The sequence below is a fragment of the Ovis aries genome, chromosome 9 (assembly GCF_016772045.2).
Source record: "Ovis aries strain OAR_USU_Benz2616 breed Rambouillet chromosome 9, ARS-UI_Ramb_v3.0, whole genome shotgun sequence".
NCBI classification, from domain to species: domain Eukaryota; kingdom Metazoa; phylum Chordata; class Mammalia; order Artiodactyla; family Bovidae; genus Ovis; species Ovis aries.
The window spans coordinates 67921187-67946999 of NC_056062.1; the positions used below are offsets into that span (position 1 = coordinate 67921187).

Sequence of the window (25813 nt, forward strand, 5' to 3'; positions counted from 1 at the left end):
TGAGGACTAAGTGACGAATGCCTTCTTTTCTCCCTTTGGTATGTCCATCAAAATATTTTATTTTCTCCATTCACACATTCACTTTTTTTTTCAGTGATCAGTCTAATGATAATACTGTGATAAAGCAGTCTCTACCTTCCTTCAGTAACTAGAAACACTATTAGATTTAATAATATATAACTTAAATTCTAAAGTTTACTATTGTTTTGTCTTTTAAATGGTCATGGATGATGAAACAAAGAATTTTTATTTTCATAATCTACAGATTTATTTTTGGCACAACTACTTCTGTAAGGAAGCTTATGTAGAAGGCAGAAAAATCATGGTTAGACCCATGGTGCGCAAGATTTCTCAAAAACAAACAAACAAGAAATGAATTTATATTTATAGTTTATATACTATAGTATAAATTTTCAAATTCACAGTGTCACTTACTTGTTTCCATATGCAAACTTGAACGGAAATTGTGTATCAGTGCTTCTAGCAATCTTGCTTGTGTCTTGGTATTGAAATTTTAGACCAATATAATTTGCCAGGAATCCTTTGTATGCTAAACATAACTACATAGAAAATATTTTTAAAAATTAGCGAAAGTATCTTACTATTAGTTTTTTTTAGAAATTAAAAGTAATTCAATACAATCCAATAAATGTCTACTGAGCTTTTTTAATACAAAATATATCGGAACATAGAGGAAGGAATGATTAACTTTGGACAATCAGATGCAGAAGAATTGGGAAGGTTTTATAGAAGAGGAAGTGGAGTGATGTGACCTCATAATAAATGATTAATTCTTTTATTGTTTTCTTAGATATTATTTCCTTAAGAAAAGGAAATAATTCACTCTCTCTAGACATAGAGCTATGTAAAGATGAAGGTCAACTCTGAACACTTCAGTGAATTTAAAAGGCCTTTACACACATAAAGAAGACAGAAGCATTCAGGTAGATTAGGTAGGATGTGAATGCAGGTGAGCATTTACAGATGGACATGTTACCATCATGCATGCTAAGGGGCTTCAGTCGTGTCCAACTCTGCGACCCTATGGACTATGGCTTGCCAGGCTCCTCTGTCCATGGGATTCTGCAGGCAAGAACACTGGAGTGGGATGCCACACCCTCCTCCAGCGGTATTCCTAACCCAGGGATCGACCCGTGTCTCCCGTGTCTCCTGTATCGGCAGGTGGGTTCTTTACCACTAGTGCCACCTGGGAAGCCCTGTTATCATACAAAACTCATTAAATACTAATTTCAATTGCCCATAACTCCTTAAGAATGCCAGATATATCTAGAATTTAGAAGTTTAGAACATGTGTCACAACAACTGGAGACTTTTTTAAAAATAGAAAGGGTAAATCTACGACCTCTTGGCTTGCTGCTTCTAAGTCACTCAGTCGTGTTTGACTCTGTGCGACCCCATAGACGTCAGCCCACCAGGTTCCCCCATCCCTGGGATTCTCCAGGCAAGGAGTGGGTTGCCATTTCCTTCTCCAACGCATGAAAGTGAGAAGTGAAAGTGAAGTCGCTCAGTCGTGTCCGACTCTTAGCGACCCCATGGACTGCAGCCCACCAGGCTCCTCCGTCCATGGGATTTTCCAAGCAGGAAGACTGGAGTGGGGGGCCATTGCCTTCTCCTCTCTTGGCTTAGATGTCTGTAATACCTATCCTAAAACTGAACTGGCATTTCCTCTGTGATTTTCTTTCACTTTTTCCTGAGTGGATACCCTAAATCACTATAATGGCTATCCATTTTTGTTTCTTCTTAAATAATGAGGAATATTGAGGAGATTATATACTTTTAATTGTTTTACTATTTACATTAATGTGCATATATTTTTTCCCAAAATTACAAGGTAAAGCAGAATACATGCATGTGGCACTACATATTTTTTTAATGTATTTATTTATTTTATTTGGAGGATAATTACTTTGAAACATCGTGGTGGCCTCTGCCATACATCAATATGAATCAGCCATAGGCATACATGTGACCCCTCCCTCCTGAAGCTCCTCCCACCTCCCTCCCCACCCCATCTTCTCCAGGTTGTCACAGAGCACCAGCTTTGGGTTCCCTGCATCATACATCAAACTCCCACCAGCTATCTGTATCACATATGGTAATGTATATGTTTCAATGCTATTCTCTGAAAGCAGCCTACCCTCTTCTCCCAGTGTCCACAAGTTTGTTCTTTATGTCTGTGACTCCAGATTTTTTTATTCGAGAATCAGCAGAAGAGGAAATCGCAAGCACCCAGAATGTGAAGCATGGTACGAGGCCAGTGAGATGAGATTTCACATGACAAGCAATTTTCCTTGTCTCAAAATTTCATGAAATTTTATTACCAAGGTATTTTACAAATTCAGTTAGCATATCATTTTGTTGAGCTTACCTGATTATAAGGAAATAATAAAATGTCTCCATATGGTAGTCTGTTTTGTTTAACATCTGCTGAGTCAAAAAGAACAGCTGGGTTTTTCAGGGAATAACGACCACAGTAAGCATCAGTTTCAGCTGTCTTCTGCCCTCTATTAATATGCTCCTACAGCAAAAATAATATTTCAAATGAAAACATGATTTATTTTTCTGGTTTATTCCCCAGCATCTTCATCTAAGTCATTCAAGTTACAACTCAGATCCCACTGTTTCCCAAACTGCTTTAACTTGAAATGTTTTCTCTCTTCTTTGAAAGTCTAAGGTTCTCATTCTATATCATTCACTTAGATCCATAATCATATAATCCTTGTACCTGTATTTGACTATTTTTTAAGTCCTATATTTCCCTTTATATTATGAACTCCTTAAGGATATTTATTCACTCCTCTCACAAACGATTTCTAGTGTTCATTCTGTGCCAGGTGTTTGCTTGCTTGTTCATTTGCTTGTTTTTTTTTGTTTAATCTTCAGGGTTCAAGGAGCGAAGCACCCTATCTGTACACACAGGAGCCGACTACTTTGGGACAAAGGAACCAAGGATTATAAAACTAAGCTTGAAGGGAGGTGTCTAATTCACATAATAGTATTAAAAAAGATGACTCAGGAGAAGAGACAAATGGATTGCTATCTAAAAAGAAAAGGGAGCTAAGGAGCTTCAGAGAGAGGGTTAAAATATATGCAGAGAAGCGGGGATGTGAGAGAGTGGTGCTGGGAAAGAGTCAAGGTGACGTGAGTCAAGAATGTGTGTTATGATGATGACTGTAGACAAAGCAGGAAAGGAGTATAATGTAAATTACCTGTTCAGTTTCCTTGTCTGCAAGTATCACACTCAGGACAGAAGAACCTCAATACATGTATATTTATTAAATCAAGTTGAAAACATAGCCCATTAAATGATGTTCCCTTTTCACTAATATATCTGTTTGCATAAAGCATGACATGATATATGTTATATATATATATCTATTTTTAAAGGACTCATTTATTCCTGGAGTATTAATCTGAATTGAATAACTTGCCTAAATATTTCTTATTCCTAAGGTATTCACTTGGATGTGTGACTATCTGGCTTCCTTGAGTCTTCAAAATAAGAATTAGAAAGATAAGTATATTTTAAATTTTCTTTACTGGAAATCAAAGGAAAATCTTTGTATTTTATCAAGAAATAAATACTGACTAGGCCTCATACTAACTGACCAGAGGGTGATCTCAAAAAGTAATGGAAGCAATTCACTATATAATGCTCTACTACAAATTATATTCTCTGAAGCTATGAGAAAAAAGAATATACTCTGAATCTAAGAAAGCAAACAAAAAACCCTACAGATCTCACATTTACCCATCTTGCCTACTTTCTCTTGATTAAGAAAATTCATATGTGGTAGAATTACTGCTTTTATAAATGAATCATTTTATAATGCAGGAAGATGCTAGAACCTTATCAACAAACATATAACAAAATTATATTTGTAACTTGACTTTAAATGATAAAGGAATTAATGCTAACCAAAAAAGACAAAATTCCACACGTTTATATGAATACTTATCTTATCCATTCTGAGGTTAATTAAATATTCCATACCAAGTTAAAATCAGTTTCATAATCTCTGAAGTATTTCACAACAAATCCTTCTTCAAAAGTTGCAATTTGTGGTGGGCACTTACTGCTAACCATTTCTTCCACTGCTGCCTGAAACTAAATTAACAATAATTAATAAATAATAGCTAAAGCTTTAGTAATTTCTTTATGAAGGGTTAGAACATTAGTAATTTTACTACTAATTCTAATTAGTTTTAAAGGAATAATTTCATAAGATAATTCCCATGTTAGCCGTAATTATGAGGTAATTTCCTAAATAATTTTTAAGTTTATATATGATAATCTCAGTATAATGACTGTTTCAAGATTTTTATTTTAGGGAATTCCCTGATGGTCCAGCAGTTAGGACTTGGCACTTTTACTGTCAAGGGCCTGAGTTTGATCTCTGGTCAGTGAACTAAGATCCCATGAGATGCTTGGCATGGCCAAAAAAATTTTTTTTAATTAAAATAAAAAAGATTTTTATTTTAGAATGTCAATAGTTATATCCAACTGGCTGATCTTAGCTTATTTAGTTATTACATACTGTAGGCATATTTGTTTAGCAGTTTTTAAAAAACATCAATGAGGTAAAACTAAATGAATTAGCCCCTCATTAAACAGTTCCTCACTTTTCACTTTCATGCATTGGAGAAGGAAATGGCAACCCACTCCAGTGTTCTTGCCTGGAGAATCCCAGGGACAAGGGAGCCTGGTGGGCTGCCGTCCACTATGGTGTTGCGGACATGACTGAAGTGACTTAGCAGCGGCAAACAGTTCCAAATAAATAGCTTTCCCAATCAAATGAAAAATTAACTGGAAAATATATATATATACTCCAATGCATTCTTCTGCTCGCTATGAGTTGGCTCTAACCTACCATGCCAAGTAGGAGATGTATTACCACTCCTTAAAATATGTTTTTGTAGAAGGCTGATGTTTAAGTAGCTTTCTGCTTGAAAAATGAACACAGCATACTTCAGCTACTGATGACTGCGGTGTCAGAGGCCTAGAAGTGATCCCATCCCAGCTGAGTGTGAAGGTGTCCAAACTGGGTTTTCCTTTGGTTTGTTCTGTAATAGCCAGCGTGACATTGTTCCCTTCAAATGCTTCATAACTGAGCAGATCAAAGTCTCCTGCAATGAAGTACCAAACAGAATTTGAGGCAGTCAATTAATTAAGTATCAATATAGCCATGAAAGAAATTCAGATTTAACAAAACTGGTTTTATTTGGAATTGCATTATCACACACAAAAAAGGATGAACGGAAAAGATGCAGATCCTCGAATCTGAGACTTAGCCACAGTCAGTTCAGTTCAGTCGCTAAGTCGTGTCTGACTCTTTGCGACCCCATGAACCACAGCACGCCAGGCCTCCCTGTCCATCACCAACTCCCAGCGTCCACCCAAACCCATGTCCATCAAGTCGATGATGTCATCCAACCATCTCACGCTCTGTTGTCCCCTTCTCCTCCTGCCCTCAGTCTTTTCCAGCATCAGGGTTTTTTCCAATGAGTCAGTTCTTCGCATCAGGTGGCCAAAGTACTGGAGTTTCAGCTTCAACATCAGTCCTTCCAATGAACACCCAGAACTGATCTCCTTTAGGATGGACTGGTTGGATCTCCTTGCAGTCCAAGGGACCATCAAGAGTCTTCTCCAGCACCACAGTTCAAAGCATCAATTCTTCGGCGCTCAGCTTTCTTTATAGTCCAACTCTCACATCCATACATGACCACTGGAAAAACCATAGCCTTGACTAGACAGACCTTTGTTGGCAAAGTAATGTTTCTGCTTTTTAATATGCTATCTAGGTTGGTCATAACTTTCCTTCCAAGGAGTAAGCGTCTTTTAATTTCATGGCTGCAGTCACCATCTGCAGTGATTTTGGAGCCTCCAAAAATAAAGTCAGCCACTGTTTCTGCTGTTTCCCCATCTATCTGCCATGAAGTGATGGGACCAGATGCCATGATCTTCATTTTCTGAATGTTGAGCTTCAAGCCAACTTTTTCACTCTCTTTCACTTTCATCAAGAGGCTCTTCAGCTCTTCTTCACTTTCTGCCATAAGGGTGGTGTCATCTGCATATGTGAGGTTATTGATATTTCTCCCAGCAATCTTGATTCTAGCTTGTGCTTCCTCCAGCCCAGTGTTTCTCATGACGTACTCTGCATATAAATTAAATAAGCAGGGTGACAATATATAGCCCTGATGTACTATTTGGAACCAGACGTTTCTATTTGGAACCGGTCTGTTGTTTCATGTGCAGTTCTAACTGTTGCTTCCTGGCCTGCATACAGATTTCTCAAGAGGCAGGTCAGGTGGTCTGGTATTCCCATCTCTTTCAGAATTTTCCACAGTTTATTGTGATCCACACAGTCAAAGGCTTTGGCATAGGCAAGAAAGCAGAAATAGATGTTCTTCTGGAACTCTCTTGCTTTTTCCATGATCTAGAGGATGTTGGCAATTTGATCTCTGGTTCCTCTGCCTTTTCTAAAACCAGCTTGAACATCTGGAAGTTCACGGTTCACATATTGCTGAAGCCTGGCTTAGAGAATTTTAAGCATTACTTTACTAGCATGTGAGATGTGTGCAATTGTGCGGTAGTTTGAGCATTCTTTGGCACTGCCTTTCTTTGGGATTGGAATGAAAACTGACCTTTTCCAGTCCATTTAGCCCTAGTAGAAATAGCAAAATAGCCGATTAAGGTAACTTATATATATTAAGGTTCTGTTTTTGTAGCTTAAAAGGATGCTTTGTAAGATAAATAGAAGTTGGGCACTGGAATCAAGAGGTAAAAATCAATGGGCAATAGAATATTCCAAAAATCCTTTTATTTTTGCTCCAGTACCATCATCATAGTGTAAAGGGCTAGGCTGGGAACTGCTCTTTTCCTCAGAGATGAATAGAGTACAAAGGCGAATCACAGGAAACAGTCTCATGCCTGTGAGGCTTGTTTATACCATCTCACTTTGAGAGAAATCAGGCTTTGTCCTCAGATGTTTCTCTTCACTAGGAAGATGCTTTAACAATGGAATCCTGTTGCCTTTCTCTGTTGAGTAAAGTCCTAGAATTTGCCCAGTTATGATTTAAGTACCATATCATATTAGTTAAGGTTTCTGCTGAACCTTTAAAATTTCTCTTTGATCTAAAAACATGTTTCTGAGAGAACAAAGATAACAATATCTTTATTTATATAGCATTTTGACAACATAACCTATGGGAAATTTGTAGAACTTTTTGTTAAAATTCTCTACTCAGCAATGAAATTAACAAGTTCATACAATGAGACATAAATATTGATGTAACATTTTACCTATATGAATTAGAAAAGAGTGATTGCTCCAAAAAAAGCAATTTGTTCAAGGATCTATTTCATGGGCCAGAAATCCCAAATACCCAAAAAAAGAAAGACAGTGTTAGTTCCTCAGTTGTGTCCAACTCTTTGCAACCCCATGAACTATAGCTCTTCAGGCTGCTCCTCTATCCATGGAGTTTTCCAGGCAAGAATACTGGAGTGTGTTGCCATTTCCTTCTCCAGGGGATCTTCTTGACCCAGGGATCAAACCTGGGTCTCCTCCATTGCAGGCAGCGTCTTTACTGTCTGAGACACCAAATTGGTTGCTAAATTTGGCTTTAAGATTTGAAAATGTAATTGGAAGCTAATAGCTATTACTTGAAAAGGGTAAAGAGATCAAATAATTTTGGAAAATGCTATATTAAATACAGGTGCACTGCTTTGTTTTTGTTTTTGGTGCTTTGTTGTTTTTATTGCTCACTGCAGGATTGCTTGGGGATTTTAATATTCTAATAGGTTCTATAAATATTCAAGGAGAAGGTGTGGCATGCAGTGTTTCCTATGTGGGTGTGACCAGAGAATCCTTTCAGTGGGCAAGATCTGGCCAGACTAAGTGTCTCCTGAGAAATACTGATTTACTTAAATTTCATTTCCAGAATTAAATATCTTCACTGATTTTTGCTAAATATAAAGTAGACTATTACTAATAGTGTATTTGTAGCTTATAGTGCAATGTGTTTCTCATGCATTTGGAGCTGTACACTCTTTGAAATACAACTAAAATTTAAATTACAATATAAAAAATTAACCATTTAATTTGTTTCTCCTGAAGTTGATCAACACTATGAATCCACTTCCTTTCTCCTCCCATTTTAGGGTGCTTTTACCTTTTTCAGTGGAGGTGCACAGGATACAAATGTGTTTCCTAGAAAAACATTATAGAACTTCAAAATGAAATACATGCTTACCTCTAGTTGATATAAAGGTTATCAGGTAAACATAGCTTCGGGGGTCTTGTATTCTTATTACTTGCACTGTGTCCGGTTTTATAGACCAGAGGTCATTTAAGGCTGACTGCAGTATGAACTCAGAAGCATCAGCAGGTAGCCAGACTTTGTACGAAATAAAATAAAATTTAAAAGTCAAATGATTAGGAACTTTAATCAGAAAAAAATGGGTTGCAATCTCTGCTCTACCACAACCAGCTTTGATGCCTTATATTTGAATTTTTTTAAGTACCTACAGCCTGTACCATAAGTTATTAGTGAAATTATGTTCTGAAAGATTCAAATTCAATATTATTGACTACTTAATTAGATTGTGATCTATTGAGGACAGGGCTCATATTTTATTGTTTCAATATTCCCATGGTAATAAGCATCTCATGCGGCAAATAGTAAGTATTCACCAGTATTTACTTGTTGAAATGATAGAAGTAGCAAAAATCATTTTTCTGGATTTATTATAAAATAAAAAATACAATATCTTTTTTAATACAATATCTTTATTAACAGATAAACTAGTGTCTCATAGGTCTATCGCTTAATTTGAGAAATTGAAAGAAATGATTACCTGTTTGTAATGATATATTTAATTCCTATTAACTTATACCTGTGAGTTGCAGGTATGTTTTTGTGTGTTTAAATATGCATTTATCATGATCCTTATAGAAGAAAATGACAGTATATACCTGAAAGTTGTTTTTATTGATGCCATTTTCTATCCCAGTCTGAGGAGTTTTCTTCATAACATTTTTTTTTTGCTTCTTTACCTAGCATACTATTAAAACTGTATTTTCCAGATAGTAGAATTTGACTAGAGCAAATCCCTTTTAAGAATTTTGTCTATACATAAAGAGAAATAAAGTCTCCTTTATTTTTTACAACTTACCAGTTTTTTCCATGTTATAGATCAATCTATACTGGTAAAGTGAACACAAATTAGCTTCCACACATGGGCTGGTTACCATGACCTTCTGCACTTCATTAGTTGCACGAGTTGTTTCCCAGTTTTCCAATGTTATAACCTATTCCCCAATTTAAAAAAAGCATCTGTTTACTACATGGAAAAATACATTTTTAAAAGCATCATAAATCAGCTACTGCATGCCTCTATAGTTTATTGTAAACAATAAACTATTTTAAAGTGTAAGTCATCAAATAACAGGTTCTTTTTAATTACAGATATTCCAAGGCACAATTTAATAATTTTCCACGAGTGCTTCCCCTTCAAACAGTATCTTACCTAGTACAGTTAATAACCAAATAGAGTTTTATCTTTGAACATTTGCTTTCTCTAAGGTGAATCTATAATCACAGCCAACCTGTACTTCCTGGACAACTGCTGACTGGGATTTGATGACTTGTTCTTCATTCACTGCATCTTCTGTTTGTTGTTCAGTATAGACACTTTTATACTGGTACAGTCCAACATCCACAAAAGCACTTAGTCTGTACTCCTGTAGCAAGATTTCAATGTAATATCTGGAAAATAGAATAACTAAAGATTGGAACTTTTTCTCCAGAGCACTTAATCATGAATTTTGCTTTCAATGAATAAATTTCTACATGATATAAAATACCTGCCAAATAAATGATTTATATTGTCCCCAGGTGGTGTTAGTGGTAAAGAACCTACTTGCCAACGCAGGAGATGTAAGAGACAAGGGTTTGATCCCTGGGTCGGGAGGATCCCCTGGAGGAGGGCATGACAACCCACTCCAGCGTTCTTGCCTGGAGAATCCCAAGGACAGAGGAGCCTGGTGGGCTATAGTCCTGAGGGTCTCAAAGAGTCGGACACAACTGAAGTGACTAGCACACACACATACACACGTCCCTGATTTTAACTATCAAATTATTTCACAGCAGTTTGCTAAAAGAAAATGAGTTGTGTAAGATATCTGCATTAGAGATAAAGAAAACGACAAATTCACTGGGTTTTGTCAATAAATATTTATTGAGAAGAGATACTACCTTCTATCCTCAAGAAGCTGAAAACAATTACATTGTAGGTTATAACAAACTTCCTGACATAAAACACAGGACACAAAGAGGGTAAAGTACTGTAATGTGTATAGGAAAATGTCAGGTAGACTCAGACATACCATATACTTTTTGTATATGAGTGGTTGTATGTGTCAGGGATGAAATTCTTACCCTAAGTTCCTTAAATATTGTCTCCACTTGTAACTTGGGAAATAAAACACTGTCTCAGGAAACTTTTACTGATTAGGCTGATGACGGCCCTCCAACAAGCTGGATGAGATTCATACCTCAAATCTGGAATTCCTGATTCCTGAGGGTCCCTGCCCATCATCCAACTGGCTATTCAGAATTAGCTGTTCGCCCACCAGTTGTTACAGGTGAGTGCAAAGCTACTACTCTGTGTGTGCTCAGTTGCTCAGTTGTGTCTGGCTCTTTGGGACCCTGTAGACTACAGCCCACCAGGCTCCTCTGTCCATGAGATTTCCCAGGCAAGAATACTGGAGTGGGTTGCCATTTTTTCCTCCAGCGGATCTTTCCTACTAAGTCTTTATCAGTGTCACACTGCTCCCATCTTTGAAGAGGCCAGCTAAGAGTTCCTTTAAATGGCCTCACATCATTCGGCAGATACTCTTGTATATGGAGATGAAGTGTCCATGGTTCATGAAAGACTGTGAATGAAGTGCATTTTTTATCTCCCATCTGGCAAGGAGATGGGGCTCTGGGTCATCTCCTCCACAGGACTGATACTGGAGGATTATGTCAGGCTTTCAGCTGCCCTGAGAACCTGTCATCTCTGCCAAATCAAGGTAGGCAATACTAATATGGAGCAGGCCTTGGAAAATTGAAGTGAAGTGAAAGTTGCTCAGTCGTGCCCTCCTCTTTGCGACCTCATGGACTATACAGTCCATGGAATTCTCCAGGCCAGAATACTGGAGTGGGTAGCCTTTTCCTTCTCCAGGGGATCTTCCCAACCCAGGGGTTGAACTCAGGTCTCCTGTATTGTGGGTGGATTCCTTACCAGCTGAGCCACAAGGGGAGCCTGGACTCGGAGAAGAACCATTAAATTCTATATCCTTATTGGCAGCTTAAATATATTTTAAGGCACTTTCTACATGCTAGCACTTCACAGACATTACTCTATTTAAGTGTCACAAAATCCTATAAATACATTTATTATTCTGTTTGTTCATATGAAATACAGAAACTAAGAATTTTAAAGACTGGAAAATTATTTAAAAGTTAGTAACTGAGGTAGGATTCAAATAGAAAGGGAGGTGACCCAAGAGATATGCACACAGAGATAGGCTGTATTATTTGAGTAAAATGAACTGGCAAGACAAGGTATCTTCGGAAAGGTCCCAGGGACCACTGTGCAACAAACCAACCATGTGGCCTCAATTTCAGAACTCACAGGCATCATTATTCCTGCCAATGTGTAAATTCCAAGCTAGTTTGCAGACGCACAGATCATCAGGCGGCAGATGTATTACAAGCCACCTTCATGCAAGCTCTGTGCTCTTGTCAAGCAGGTAAATCGAACTCATTTTCCAAGGTCAAAGCAAAGCCTGAAGGTGTATTGAATAGCAATAGAAATTAACAAGGTACTCCATTTACTCTGAATTGGCCTGGCGATCTTGGTTAAAAAAGAAAAGGCTTGAGTATATAAAGCAGTGATAATAGAAGGGGGAAGAGAAAAAGAATGGAATGCTTATTATTCCTAAGACTTCAGTGAGAACATTAAGTGTAGTTTCTCTCAGGTACCATTGATCCCACCCCTCTCTGACCAACTCCATGATGCTGCCTACGAGCATAATCTAATCAATATCTGGAAGGGTGATGTGGTAGAATGAAGAACAAAACTCCTCCCACCAGGAAGCGAAGCCCAGGACATCCCTGGTGGTCCAGTGGTTTAGAATCCACCTGCCAAAGCAGAGGACACAGGTTTGATCCCTGTTCCAGAACATCCCACATTCCTCAGAGCAACTAAGTCTATGTGCCACAACCACCAATGCCGCACTCTACAGAGCCTGAGAGCTTCAACTACTGAAGCCTGTGTGTCTAGAGCCCATGCTCTGCAAAAGAGAAGCCACCGCAAGGAGAAGCCCACGCACTGTGATGAAGATACCGCTCTCTGCTGCAGCTAGAGAAAGCCTGAGAGCAGCAATAAGGACGCAGTGCAGCCAAAAATAAATTAAAAAATAAAAGGAGTGAAGTCTGTCTCTTCACCCACTGAACCTAAGTCTGGCCTTTTGCTTTAGTCACTGAGATATTAGCAAATGTGACATAAGCAGAGTTTAAAAAGCCCCTGTGCATTAGGAATTACCCTCTTGACTGCCAGGACACTGCAACGGCCTGTCATGAAAGACCTTGTGGCTTGAGATATCCTAGATGCTTCAGTTCCTGCCAGGCCAGCTGAGACTCCAGATATGCGAACAAGGCAATCCTGGACCATTAATCACCAACTAACATAGCCAGGATCAAAAGAACTACCTAGATAATCATAAAATTGGGTTGCTTCAAGCTACCAAATCTGGGGGAATGGTTTCTTATGCAGCAAAACCTAACAAATACAAATGGTAAAAGGAAGGTAACTTACATGACCCTCTTGATGTTCTCCATGTAACAGCTATTTTGCATATATCACGTTTTTTACCTCCCTGTTTTCTAGGAATCCTGAAGAGCTTTTTGAATGGGATTATTAGCTATTTGAATAATATTCTCATTTTCTGTCTGAAATTGAACCTTTCAGCACTAAAAAAAATGTACCACATAAGGGCAGGGAGTATGTTTTAATATCTTTAGTATTAAATTTCCAGTACTTGGCCCAGGGTCTGAAATATATCATAAGTATTAAATACATATTAACTGTGGCACCAATCAATGTGGTTTTGTGGTTTTTCTCCAGCAACAGAGAAAACAGGAGCAGAGAACTTGATAGCTGGATCGACTGAAAGGTCCTAGTAAGAAACTGAGGCAGGATTAGGAAAATTTCACAAAATTATAATTTCTGTAACAGGAATAATTTAGATTTCAAATTTCCCTAGTTAGCTGAATGCCAGTATTCTTTAGAATACAAAATGTAACAAAATTATGGAGAATGGCCAATTACAAATTGAACCAATAAATTAACATCACTTCCACCAATGAAACAAATTTAAAATATTTTTATATATAAACTTATGGTTTTAAAATATCACACAATAGTTTAAAGAAAAGAAAAAAATCTTACTCTTTTCCTTTTTGAAGATGAATATCATCTGATCTCTGTGTTGGGCTGGAGAAATAATTGTTGGCATTGGAAGAATGATAGGCAATCCTCACCTTATCCCAAAAAGACGGGGGGTGGGGGGGGAGGAGAAAGAGAGAAGAACTTATTAATAAGACTTTTCAGCATTTATTTATCATTTATTATTTCTCTCAGTCTTAGACCTTTTATGAACAGAAAAACATGAAAATACTTCATATTTTTCTTCTAATATATTATTCATGATGAAAAGGATTTTAAAAAATTATCAAAGCTCACTTCACTCCTGCCAACGTTAATGAACATCAACCACACTATTCCATGAACACACACGGATCATAGCTTTTCCACAATTAGAACTGCAAATGGAAAATTTAAAGACCCATACTGGGAGGAAGGTTGCTTATTATTAAACAAAATATTCTTTTTTTCTGCAGAAAACTTTGAGGGACTTAATCCAAATGAGATCATTAAAAAGAGATATGAAAGATGCCAAAGATCACTAAGTGGGTCTACACTCTACAAAGAGAAGACTTTAGGCTTCCCAACAGAAATGACTACATTGTCTTTAAAAGAAACATATTGAAAAACTACTGCAAAATTGGAATTCATGTGTTACAGGCAGGCATTTAAACCTGTTCATCCAGTCTGGAAGACAGCCTTGCCATGTATGTAGCGAGTAATTTTGATTTGATCTATCAGTTTCACATTTGTGAAATGGTCCTTCCCTCATAGCTCAGTTGGTAAAGAATCTGCCTGCAATGCAGGAAGCCCTGGTTCGATTCCTGGGTCGGGAAGATCTGCTGGAGAAGGGATAGGCTACCCACTCCAGTATTCTTGGGCTTCCCCTGTAGCTCAGCTGGTAAAGAATCCATCTGCAATGTGGGAGACCTGGGTTCGATCCCTGGGTTGGGAAGATCTCCTGGAGAAGGGAAAGGCTACGCACTCCAGTATTCTAGCCTGGAGAATTCCATGGACAGTCCATGGGGGTCACAAACCATGAGGTCGCAAAGAGTCAGACATGACTGAGCGACTTTCACTTTCACTTCCTAAAGAAATAACATAAAACATGTAATAATGTAATGGACACAAATGTTCAACAGAGTATTATTTGTGATTATAAAATATCAGAAGTTAAAAACGTATCAGTATGTGGAAAGTTACTTAACTAACTTTAGTAACTCATGCAACAATGTACTAATTAGTCATCAAACATTGCATCATAAAAGCTAGTTAATAATATGTGAAAAGACTAATACATGATAAAAGTGATTATAAATTTGGTCACAGGATCCTATTTATGTAAAAAATAAAATATAGATCAAAGGAGATAAAAGACTTTAATCTCATGATCAGGTAATAGTGAAACAGATCTGGTAGAACAGTGAAATATGTGTACTCTTCTCCAAATTTCGTATGGGTGATTAAAATTTTTTCATAATAAAAATAATCTTTAATTTTAAAAGAAATGTATTTTTTTTTCTTAGTGAAGGAAAATTTAGGTATAATTTTAGCCATAATGACTTCATGGCTTATATCACATGTGTTAAAATAGTCAAGTACCCACCACATAGATTCTTTAGTATATTCATTGGTTTTAGTGTTGAATAAATGGGACACATATAAAGGCTACCATATTGTTTCTATAACACCACGTGGTATGCTGTGGCTTCCCTACCTTATCTTCTGGAAGTCCAGTCTGGCTGAAATAAATAGCATAACGGTCATCACCTTTGATGTAGAATCTATAAACGTCAGATTCTGGAGCCACCAAAAATCCACTGAAACGTGCAACAAATGTGTCTTGTTCCATGGGCCAAACATAGGAAGCTGAGTCTACCCAAATGGCACCCATGTACCCTGGAGTTTTTTCACTGTACTCGAGTATCTCTTCAAGATGTACTGGCCGGCTACTATTCCACACTTCAAGCTTTAGGCCTCTCCCTCCTGAACACAGTTAAGAAGGCTTTCATCAGAATTTTGATGCAATATCTCAATAACTTTTACTTGGGTAGTGCTTATAGATATTCTATTTCTATTCACATTTTTAGAGTATATGTATAAACAAAACAATTACATATATCTCTACCTGTATCTGTACCCAGAGGACAGAGTGCTATTAAGACAATCTACAATTTATTTATTATTTCATACATCTAAACCTCTGATTCTACATTATGTAAAATGAGTCTAATATTATGACTTGTGTGGCTGCTATGGGGATTAGATATTATACACACACACACACACACACACGCAACGTACCTGGTACTCAGTGAATGCCTTACATAAGATAGTAATAATATAATTATTACTTTTGATAAGACTGATGTTGCTTTATGTAGTCAAGACTCAAAATTTCAAAATTCAGACTATTTGATTACATAACATTCACCCTGATTAGTATCGCTAATGAAAGTTACTCATTTAATGGCTCCACGAACACACACTGTTGGCCTTAGGTTTTTGTTAATACTTTTCTTCTTTTTAACATAATTTTGTTCTCGAGGATTTCATTTCCTTTTTGGACAGAACCAGAGGGAGAACATTCTCATTTAAAGTAAATTTACACTTGCCAGACTGAGGGCAAGAAGAGAAGGGGGCAACAGAGGATGAGATAGTTGGATGGCATCATTGACTCAATGGACATGAGTTTGAGCAAACTCAGGGAGATAGTGAAGAACAGCGAAGTCTGGCCTGCTGCAGTTCATGGGGTCGCAAAGAGTCGGACACAACTTAGTGACTGAACAACAACAACACTTGCCAGTGTTATTTTTTCCTAATTATAATGGTTAAATCCTTTTGAGTTCCATTTTTCCCCATTCCCTGTGATCACATGTAAATCATTCTAGATAAGGATTTACCTCTGCCATTTAAGAAGAACTAAAGAGCCTCTTGATGAAAGTGAAAGAGGAGAGTGAAAAAGTTGGCTTAGAGCTCAACATTCAGAAAACTAAGATCATGGCCTCCGGTCCCATCACTTCATGGTAAATAGGTGGAGAAACAATGGAAACAGTAAGAGACTTTATTTTTTGGTCTCCAAAATCACTGCAGATGGTGACTGCAGCCATGAAATTAAAAGATGCTTGCTCCTTGGAAGAAAAGTTATGACCAACCTAAACAGCATACTAAAAAGCAAAGACATTACTTTGCCAACAAAGGTCTGTCTAGTCAAAGCTATGGTTTTTCCAGTAGTCATGTATAGATGGGAGAGTTGGACTACAAAGAAAGCTGAGCACCAAAGAATTGATCCTTTTGACCTGTGGTGTTGGAGAAGACTCTTGAGAGTCCCTTGGACTGCAAGGAGATCCAAACAGTCCATTCTAAAGGAAATCAGTCCTGAATATTCACTGGAAGGACTGATGCTGAAACTCCAATACTTTTCTCCCCTGATGTGAGGAACTGACTCCTTGGAAAAGACTCTGATGCTGGGAAAGATTGAAGGTGGGAGGAGAAGGGGACGACAGAGGATGAGATGGTTGGATGGCATCACTGACTTGAAAGACATGAGTTTGAGCAAGCTCTGGGAGTTGGTGATGGACAGGGAAGCCTGGTGCTGTGGTCCATGGGGTCGCAAAGAGTTGGACACGACTGAGTCACTGAACTGAACTGATTTATTTTTTAACTGGGAAAACAGCATTTAAAATGTTTCCATTGGCCTATACCAACATTTAGTAACAATCATTTGATTTGAAATAAAAGTACCTTCATACTCTATCAATAGAGCTTTCACAGGGTGAACCTCCACTGGTATAGCCTTGATTCAGCTAATTTAATAGAAATAGTTTCTAATCCAGAAATAAAAAGAAAAGAAAAACTAGGAAGAAATTTATTATCATTCTTACTACAAATGGTAAAAAGCTCAAATAGTATTTTTTGTTACTATGTTATGGGCTGAATGTTTGCGTCCCCTCAAAACAAAAATGTTGAAACCTAATGAAACTTAATGCCCAATGTAATGGTATTAGGAGGTGTGGCCTGTGGGGAGTGTTCAGGCCATGGGAGTAGAGCCCTCATGAATGGGATTAGCGCCCTTATGAGAGACCCCACAGAGCACCCTAGCCCTGCAAATGCCTCATCTATGAGGAACAGGTTCTCATCAGCTACCTAATCTGCCAGTGCCATGATCTTGGATTCCTAGCCTCCAGAATCTTGAGAAATCACTGGTGTTTATAAGCCACTCAGTCTATGATGTTTTATTATAGCAGCCTGAACAGACTAAGATGCTACAGATATCTGTCAGTAATATTCCTCTTATGCAAATACAGAAATGGTCTTTCTCTCCAATGGTGACTTACCTGGATATATAGTTCTGAGAATATCAGGTTCAGGCGGTGTCTTGCAACATATGCTATTTTCTGTGACATTCAAAATATGACAGGCTTGACCTACAGAGAAGCAAGGGCAGAGCCATTACTATAGAGCGTCCGAATGCAAATCACACCGGCCTAACTTAGAGTGCTTTTTCAATTAGAACCAAGATGCACAAGCAAGAGGCAAAGCTGAAAGGTCTTCATTTCCTTTACATCTTCTCCATCAAAGCTTATCACTCATTAATTGTACTTGAGTTGTACATTAGTTGTACTTCCACAAGGCAACATTTTGCTGGCAAAATCTCACAAATCTGAGTTAGAATATTTCATAATTTCTGAGAAACGAAGTTAAAAGTTTGAAAAAATGATGTCACTGTAAACTATTTTATCTGGGTTCAAGTGAATCCTTATATGTCTTGTTCCCTGGAGAAAAGTTTCTGAAGAAATCAGTGATGTTTAAAATTTACAAAAGTAGATGATTCTAGTCTTCTTAGAATAATAGTGGTTTTGTTCAAGTTTTTAAAATAAAAACAAAAACGATAATAATTTTAAAATAAATTTATGATAATTTATTTCACAGACAGATGGAAACCAAAACAGACAAGGTTTTAAATAAGAATGATTGTCGTAATATATAAGCACAATTAGACTTGAGTAAGAGTTTACATTTTAGACTCCCAAGTGCTCCTCACAGTGTTTCATGAAAGGTCAACCCTTATTAACTATTTACTGACATGGAAATAATCCATGAATACAGAAGTAAGGGAAATGGAGGAAAGCATCTTTGCCAAGTTTTGTTTGGTGGCCTGGAAAATGTACACTTCAATACAACCTTTCACTATTCGAATGCTTTGTGGATGCAAGATCACTGAACTATAAAACAGTACCTTTTAACAATATTTTAAACCAACTTAACTCATTTTTGTGGGAGCAAAGGAAAGATACAAAAACCAATCATTTTCAAGAAATTATTGAGCATTCAGAATCTCAAATCTGGCTGCACTTTAATGGCAAAGAAATACTATATAAAAAAACTTAACATGTAATCTTTGTATATCAGCTGTATCATAATGTCAGATGTAAAACATACAAATTCAAAATTATTTATGTTCCTGTTTTTAATATTTTAAAAGGTAGTAAAACAGAAAAATATATTATATGAAATGTTAAAATCTTTTGGCCTATGCAGGTGGCCAGGAAGAATTCATGGGATAGGAAAGATGTCCTATGAATGCTACACAAGGTTGCTTTCTGTGAATTTCTTTTCTTGAAATCACATTTTGGCTAGCTCATCAGCAGATTCCTTAAAAGCAGAAATCACCTGAGCAGAAGGCTTGATCAGAAAAATTACATGCCAGGTACTTGGACAGATGTCGTGTTCTCTGTCCATCAAGGTAGGTAAGGTCATTTTAACTCAGTGAGAAGATCCCCATTATACATTCATTCCCAACTTCCCATTTGAGCTGCCTAGCTCCCTACCTTTGAGCAGATCTGGGCCAGGCATATGAAAGTGATGCACATCCAGGGAATCAAGCCCAATGTACATTTTGTAAATCAATTAATGCTCTTTCTAAGGCCAATACAATCTGTAATTACTGATGTCCAGACAAGACAGAGTATATGACAAAGGGATGAGGAGTCTCCCAAAATGCCACTTTAAATTTCCCTCTAATTATCTAACCCATTAAGAAATAGTAACAGTTCAGAGAGGTAATTTGAAAGTCTATTAAATAGAGGTTATGTGTGTCTTTAGCGTGGCGAGCAGTTTGTTGATGGCAGCCATGCTGCTGCTGTGCAATGCCCTTCGGTGCTGATCTCAGAGCCCAAATCCCGGTCACATAAGGCTGCAAGGAGCAGTCCTCACTGGAAAACTGCAGTGGGAAAAGCATCAAGCTCCAGGACCAAATGCCCATCTGGAAATGCCAGTTCTAAAATTAAGACATTAATTGAGCACAACTACTATTTTTCACAGAAATAATTAAAGGAAGTATTCGTTCTTTTATTAAAAAATCATGAAAAATACCTCCAACTAAAACTCGGACTGGGAAATCTGTCTGATCAAAGAACCGTCCACTGATTGTTAGCAAGGTGCCGCCTTGAGTGCTTCCTTGTGAAGGTGAAATCCTAGTGATCTCTGGGATGGGGAGGGGAAGGACAAGAAATAAAATGTCATGAATATTCCACATAAACGTAAACTTTTGTCTTTTACAAATTTTCCAAATTACCTCGCCATAGCAAATAACACAGTGAAGGTACTGGATTACCAAAGGAATGAAGCAGGTGTTTCGTTCTTTTGTCTCTGATGCAACCTTGCAGAGGAAGATAAACATGGCTTTCACACAGACCTGCATCTCCTGGGGACCGAGGGTTAGTGGTAACTGGTACCAAACAGACGCTGGTAATGGAAGGATCCAGAGAACAAGGAAACCCTGGGCTAAGCATAGATGTTGGCTTCCAAATGAAAACAAGAAAGCAAGAGAACAGCCCCTTTTCTATGCTCTTTAAAAATGAAATCTTTCTTATATTTACGGACCAACATCTTATATTTTTCTCACATACTAATACATTAGCTACGACTGGAATGCTTGCAGCTTTGTATATGAGTCTTAGGTGTACTGGTAAAATAGACCAGTAATGATACATGGTACATTCTTTAAAAAATTTTTCTTATTAGTTCATTCTATGAAAGTTCTATGTATTTTTCCATAGGAGTTTAACATTAAATAAAACAGACTTCTGTAGCCTAGATGGTAAAGAATATGCCTGCAATGCAGGAGACCTGGGTTCCATCCCTGGGTCAGGAAGACCCTTTGGAGAAGGGAATAGCAACCCACTCTGGTATTCTTGCCTGGAGAATCCCATAGATAGAGGAGTCTGGCGGGCTATAGTCCACAGGGTCGCAAAGGGTCGGACACGACTAACACTTTCACGTTAAGTTTCACAGTAAGTTTCCAGAAAAAAACAGGATAGATCATATTTAATTGATTCCAAGACACACTTTTTTTTCATTTTTGAACATCTTTCACGTCTGAATCACCCCAGGCCTGGCACTGAGATCTCTTTAAATTGAGATAAATTATGATCTCCTTGAGGAATTTTTTGGACTGCACTGAAAGCATAAATCTCCGAGAGTGCTGGTTTGTGGGTTTAAACTGACAGCAGAGATTTGTTTTCCTTCCTTGACCAACATCCCAAGTTGAGATGCATGTTTCCCTGCTGTCTCTCTTAGTGAGATAAGTTTATTTCTCAATCAACCTGACACCAGAAATGTAGTTTTTGGCTACAGATCCTGGCTTTTTGTAGATCCTGGCTTAATGTCAGGGCTTCCTAGTGCACTCCTTATCTTGGGTGTTTTTTCGTTCTTAGAACTACATAAAATAATACAGCACACTTTACAATCATTATTGTATTTTATTTGATGAAATAAAGTATATGCACTTCTCTTCCCTTGCCTTCCCCTCACACAGAAAGGTCACATACCTGCATATGTTTGAAACATTGAAATTTTATTGAGAGAAGAAACAAAATATGCCATTTTTTCTGGTAAACTCCTGTTTAAAAAAAAAGTAAAAATTCTTGCTTTAAAAATGACCTTTATTTTAGGAAATTTTCTTTTACTTGATAGAAATCATATCAAAATTTACAAAGGACCAAGAACGAACTTTTGAGGAAAATAAAGATGTTCTATAGCCTGTTTTTTTTAATCCACAAATAAACCAAACACATTTGCCAGCACTCACTGAACTGCACATTTAAAATATGCACTTTTTATTACATGCAAATAAATAAAGTTCTATAAAGTAAGAATTTGTATTAACATAAAAAAATAAACACACAGGAGGACTGCCCTTCATAAAAGTTGGGCTCTATGGATGACCACCTGGGGCTCTTATAACCCATTTAGTGATAGAGTAACTAACATCACTGAACTCTTTTTTAAGCTTCTAATTACTATGCTATTTAATTCTTATATCAATCCCATGAGGTAGGTAATACTCAGAGAAAATTTTTCTTAGTCAAGATCAGTGATTTCCCTGGCGATCCAGTGGTTAAGACTCTGCCCTTCCAATGCAGGGGGCATGGGTTCGATCCCTGACCAGGGAACCAAAATCCCACATGCCATGCAGCATGGCCAAAAAAAAAAAAAAAAATTAGTTGACTGTTATCTTAGTCAAGATCACAAAGACAGTAGCAGAAATGGAATTTGAACCAGGCAGTTTGAGTCTAGAGCCCTGGGTACTACACAGTTCTCCTCTCCAGCCACTAACTTACATGAGATACAAAGGATGAGTGAAGGTCACAACAGTCCACCAGCTAAGTCACCCTTAATAAACACAGAGCCTATTCATGTTTTTGATAGATACATACTTGGACTTCCATAGCCTAAAGGGCTAGGAATGGAAAGAATATGATCCTAAAACTGAATGCTTTCTCTTAATTACCTCCATTAAATTCATAATTAGAAAAGTTAAGATATTCTAATGTTATCTAAGACTCCAAACTCATTCATCATAATTAGAGCACAATGAACCGGAATCTATAACGTTAATGGAAACCTTTTAGTGGAGACCAACAGTCAACTCCCTATGAATCTAACACAGGCATTATACTGTGCATCTGCAAAGCTAAAGAGTCCCTGAAAATATGCTATGCTAACTTAGTTATTTAAGAGGTTCACACTGGATTTTAAATGTTTATATTATAAGCCTTTCAGTTGATTTCTTAAAGATCTAAAATGAAGCCAGTTCCAACAATGTCTGTGGTCAGATCCTGTCTCTAAAAAATTAACTCTGCTTTTTAAGCTGGTGAGGAAATTGCCTCCTGAAATAAAATTTGAATGTAATTTATTTGGTATGACACTGAGGTGATTTTCACTAATTCATTGATAATAACTAGGCATTTCTCAATTAAGAGAGTCTCATCTAAACCTTATCAGTTTGGAACAGCTGTTGTTTGAACTTGGGGTAATAGAAGAGGGAAGGTTGCCCATTAAAAGAAATACAGAATGCATAAAACATTGTAAATCAACTATACTTCAACAAATTTTCTTTTTAAAAGTAATACAAAATAGATGTCACATGGTCTCCAACTGGTTCATCTGATATTCAGGAATGCTCCAGAAATTTGTAAAATATGGATTTTATTAATTATAAAATGACAACATTTTTTAAATGCCATGTAATCTTAAAACTAGATTTTTAAGTAGTAAATAGCGTGTTTTTAACAATCACCTTAAATTCTTAAGACTGTTTTATATAGAAATACAATTTCTTAAACTCTGAGACACTAATACGAAAGGAAATCCATTGGCTTAAAAAAGGAAACAACGATTATAAGTCAAGATCACAGAATTAACAATTTTATGCAATATTTTTGCCTATATATGTACAAATTTTCTAATTTTGGGGGTATGCTAATGCTGCATATTGACTTATGTATACCTATCAATCACAATCAAGCTCAATCACTCAAACCTTCTATTTTTGGATAATTATTTCTCTGAGAGACATATGATGAATTTGGCAATTAGCACCTCTCATCCAGACTTGAAACTAAGAATTCACTTTTCTCACCTTAGGAAGAATGACATTGACAGCATAAAGGAACCATATATAGTTCACAAAATCATTTAAAACTCAATATCATTGCTTCTAACACATTTTGCTAATATTTCAATAAATCCTACTGTCTGATCTTATCAAGTTATATTTAAGTAGGCCATGTCCTTACAGAAAATCACAGTTAAGTCATGGGACTAAGTTACTGTCCCATGAAAACCATAAAGGTAAATCTTAGCTCTGTTTACATATCACCCACTCTGGCTTTATCTTGAATTATAAAATTCTTCAAGATTTTAGTGCAGTATATATTATTCTATAATAAAGTGTCCGGTGGTTAGGACTTGGCACTTTAGTAATTCCCTGATGATGATCCAGTGGTTAGGACTTGACACTTTTACTGCTGGAGCCGGGGTTCAATCCCTGTTTGGGGAACTAAGATTCCACAAGCCACGAGTCATGGTCAAAAAGTAATAATAATAAAAACTTTAAAAAAAGAAAAAATACAGTCCCTGGGCTTTGGGAAACCACAGTTTTTTAAAAAGTGTGCCTCAATTTCTTCAGCTGAAAAATGGTACTAATAGTACACATTCCATAAGGTTGTTTTGATACTCATTAATGGCTTAAAATAGGGCAGGTACACAGTAAGTCTCAAATTTAAGTACTATGGTTATTATTATTATAAATAATTTTTAAAATAATTTTAAAAAAATGTCCAACCCAGGTTTATAACTTGGCAATAAATCTACTGACTTTAGGTATCTAGAGCTAGCTCATCTATAAATACAGTGATAATGGATTTAGTTTCACCAACCCAGCTGCATTTCCATACACGCAGGGACCAAATCTCATCCTTCTCTTACAGCCTGTAAACAACGAACAGGAATAACATCTACTTTGATTGTAATATTGCCACTTTCCAAACTTCTAATCACCGAGTCTCTCTTCAGAGACAAAAAAAATCAACAATTTTCCATCATCGGTCTACTACATTAGTATTGGATGGCTAAATGATGTGACTTATTTGGATTTCAATCAACTTTACAAATGGGAGATGCTATGACATTTTGGGAAGAACAGTTTAGGTTTGGCACATCATGGTCCTGCCCATAAAAGTCCAGCAGCATGCTCCAGTGACTGGGAGGGCCAACAAATGCCCAACACACACCCTTGTGAACGCTCCAGGAGTGGGGTAATCCCCCCACAGTAGAGAATCCTGGGTCAGGGTGTTAAACAGTGATAAGATGTGGTTCTGTGATTGAGACCCTCCATCGGTCATGGCAAAGCACCGGGACGAAAGGCTTAGGTCCAGGGGTCAGACTGCATGGGTTCACATTCTAGCTCTGTTTCCTACCAGCTGAATATTCCTAGGCAAATCATTTAATGTTCCTAAGTCTCACTTTCCCAGTGTGCAATATGGGATAGATGAAAACATCCAATTTATAGGTTCTCTGGGAGTATTAAGCTAGATAATACATGTAAAGTGCTTAACGCCATGCCTGCCACTAAAGGTTCTTTATTATATCTATGAGTCTTGCAACATGTGTTGAGATTTGCATATTCTCATATTTCTATAAGTATGTGATGGTCTTTCTGACTGAAATTAGGATATCCGGAAATAAGTTCTAGTTTTACTAGAAATCATAAATATAAGTTATTAATACTGGTATTAGAATGAACGATTAAAAGCTGTAGCTACCATCTTTCACAATTCTATTTTTCTTGATACTTTAAGAGAAAACCATTATCAGGTAGTATTAACCATGAAGTTTTATTTATTCTTACATTCAAAAAAATTAGTTATCAAAACAATTTTATAAACAAGAAGGCCTACAAAACATAAAATAACAGTTTTTCATATCACAATCAAAGATTTTTTTTTATTCATTGTTTTAAGTAATGCTAGATTTCCCAGCAACTGAAAGGCCATGTCTGAGACACAAATTACTAGTGAATAGGAGTTACAGACTCCTTAAATATTAATTTGGGTAAAGAGATTAATTTTTTGAAAGTAATTAAGTTTTTAATCTAGGGATATATAGCACAAAGTAAATATACACTTTAATTTTATTTTCCCAGTTGAATCAATTATGAAAATTATTATTTACAAAATGATCTACCTTCCATAATCACTATCCAAGATGAAGCTGACATTGTGATGACCTGGAATTAATTAAAATACACAATCAATTAAATTCTCAATCACAGGAGAATAATAACTGTATATTATAAAGCTGATTTAAAAGCAAAGAAAATTAACACCGTAATTATGCAACCATCTACTAATCCTCAAAGAAATGAAAATGAAATATCTTAAAGAAACACCTACTACTTTAAGATATACAAACAAGGTGTCTCAAGGTTGTAACCAGGAAAACCTCACAAAGTATAATAATGAATGAAGAATA

The 25813-nt window shown here is 36.8% G+C and overlaps 1 protein-coding gene across 5 annotated transcripts in view; it reads right to left on the reverse strand.

Moving 5' to 3' along the window:
* The window catches only part of PKHD1L1 (PKHD1 like 1), a 193822-nt gene that overhangs the window by 140989 nt on the left and 27020 nt on the right, over positions 1-25813 (reverse strand). For all 5 annotated transcript variants that reach the window (XM_060393472.1, XM_042254383.2, XM_060393473.1 and 2 more), the window contains exons 9-21: positions 25526-25568; positions 21328-21398; positions 19871-19981; positions 17833-17922; positions 15213-15481; positions 13520-13611; positions 9630-9789; positions 9197-9332; positions 8275-8418; positions 4991-5148; positions 4016-4129; positions 2390-2539; positions 436-560 (exon numbers count right to left, since the gene is read on the reverse strand). In XM_060393472.1, coding sequence (XP_060249455.1) covers positions 436-560; positions 2390-2539; positions 4016-4129; positions 4991-5148; positions 8275-8418; positions 9197-9332; positions 9630-9789; positions 13520-13611; positions 15213-15481; positions 17833-17922; positions 19871-19981; positions 21328-21398; positions 25526-25568 — 1663 coding nt within the window. The remainder of the gene's footprint in view (positions 1-435; positions 561-2389; positions 2540-4015; positions 4130-4990; positions 5149-8274; positions 8419-9196; positions 9333-9629; positions 9790-13519; positions 13612-15212; positions 15482-17832; positions 17923-19870; positions 19982-21327; positions 21399-25525; positions 25569-25813) is intronic.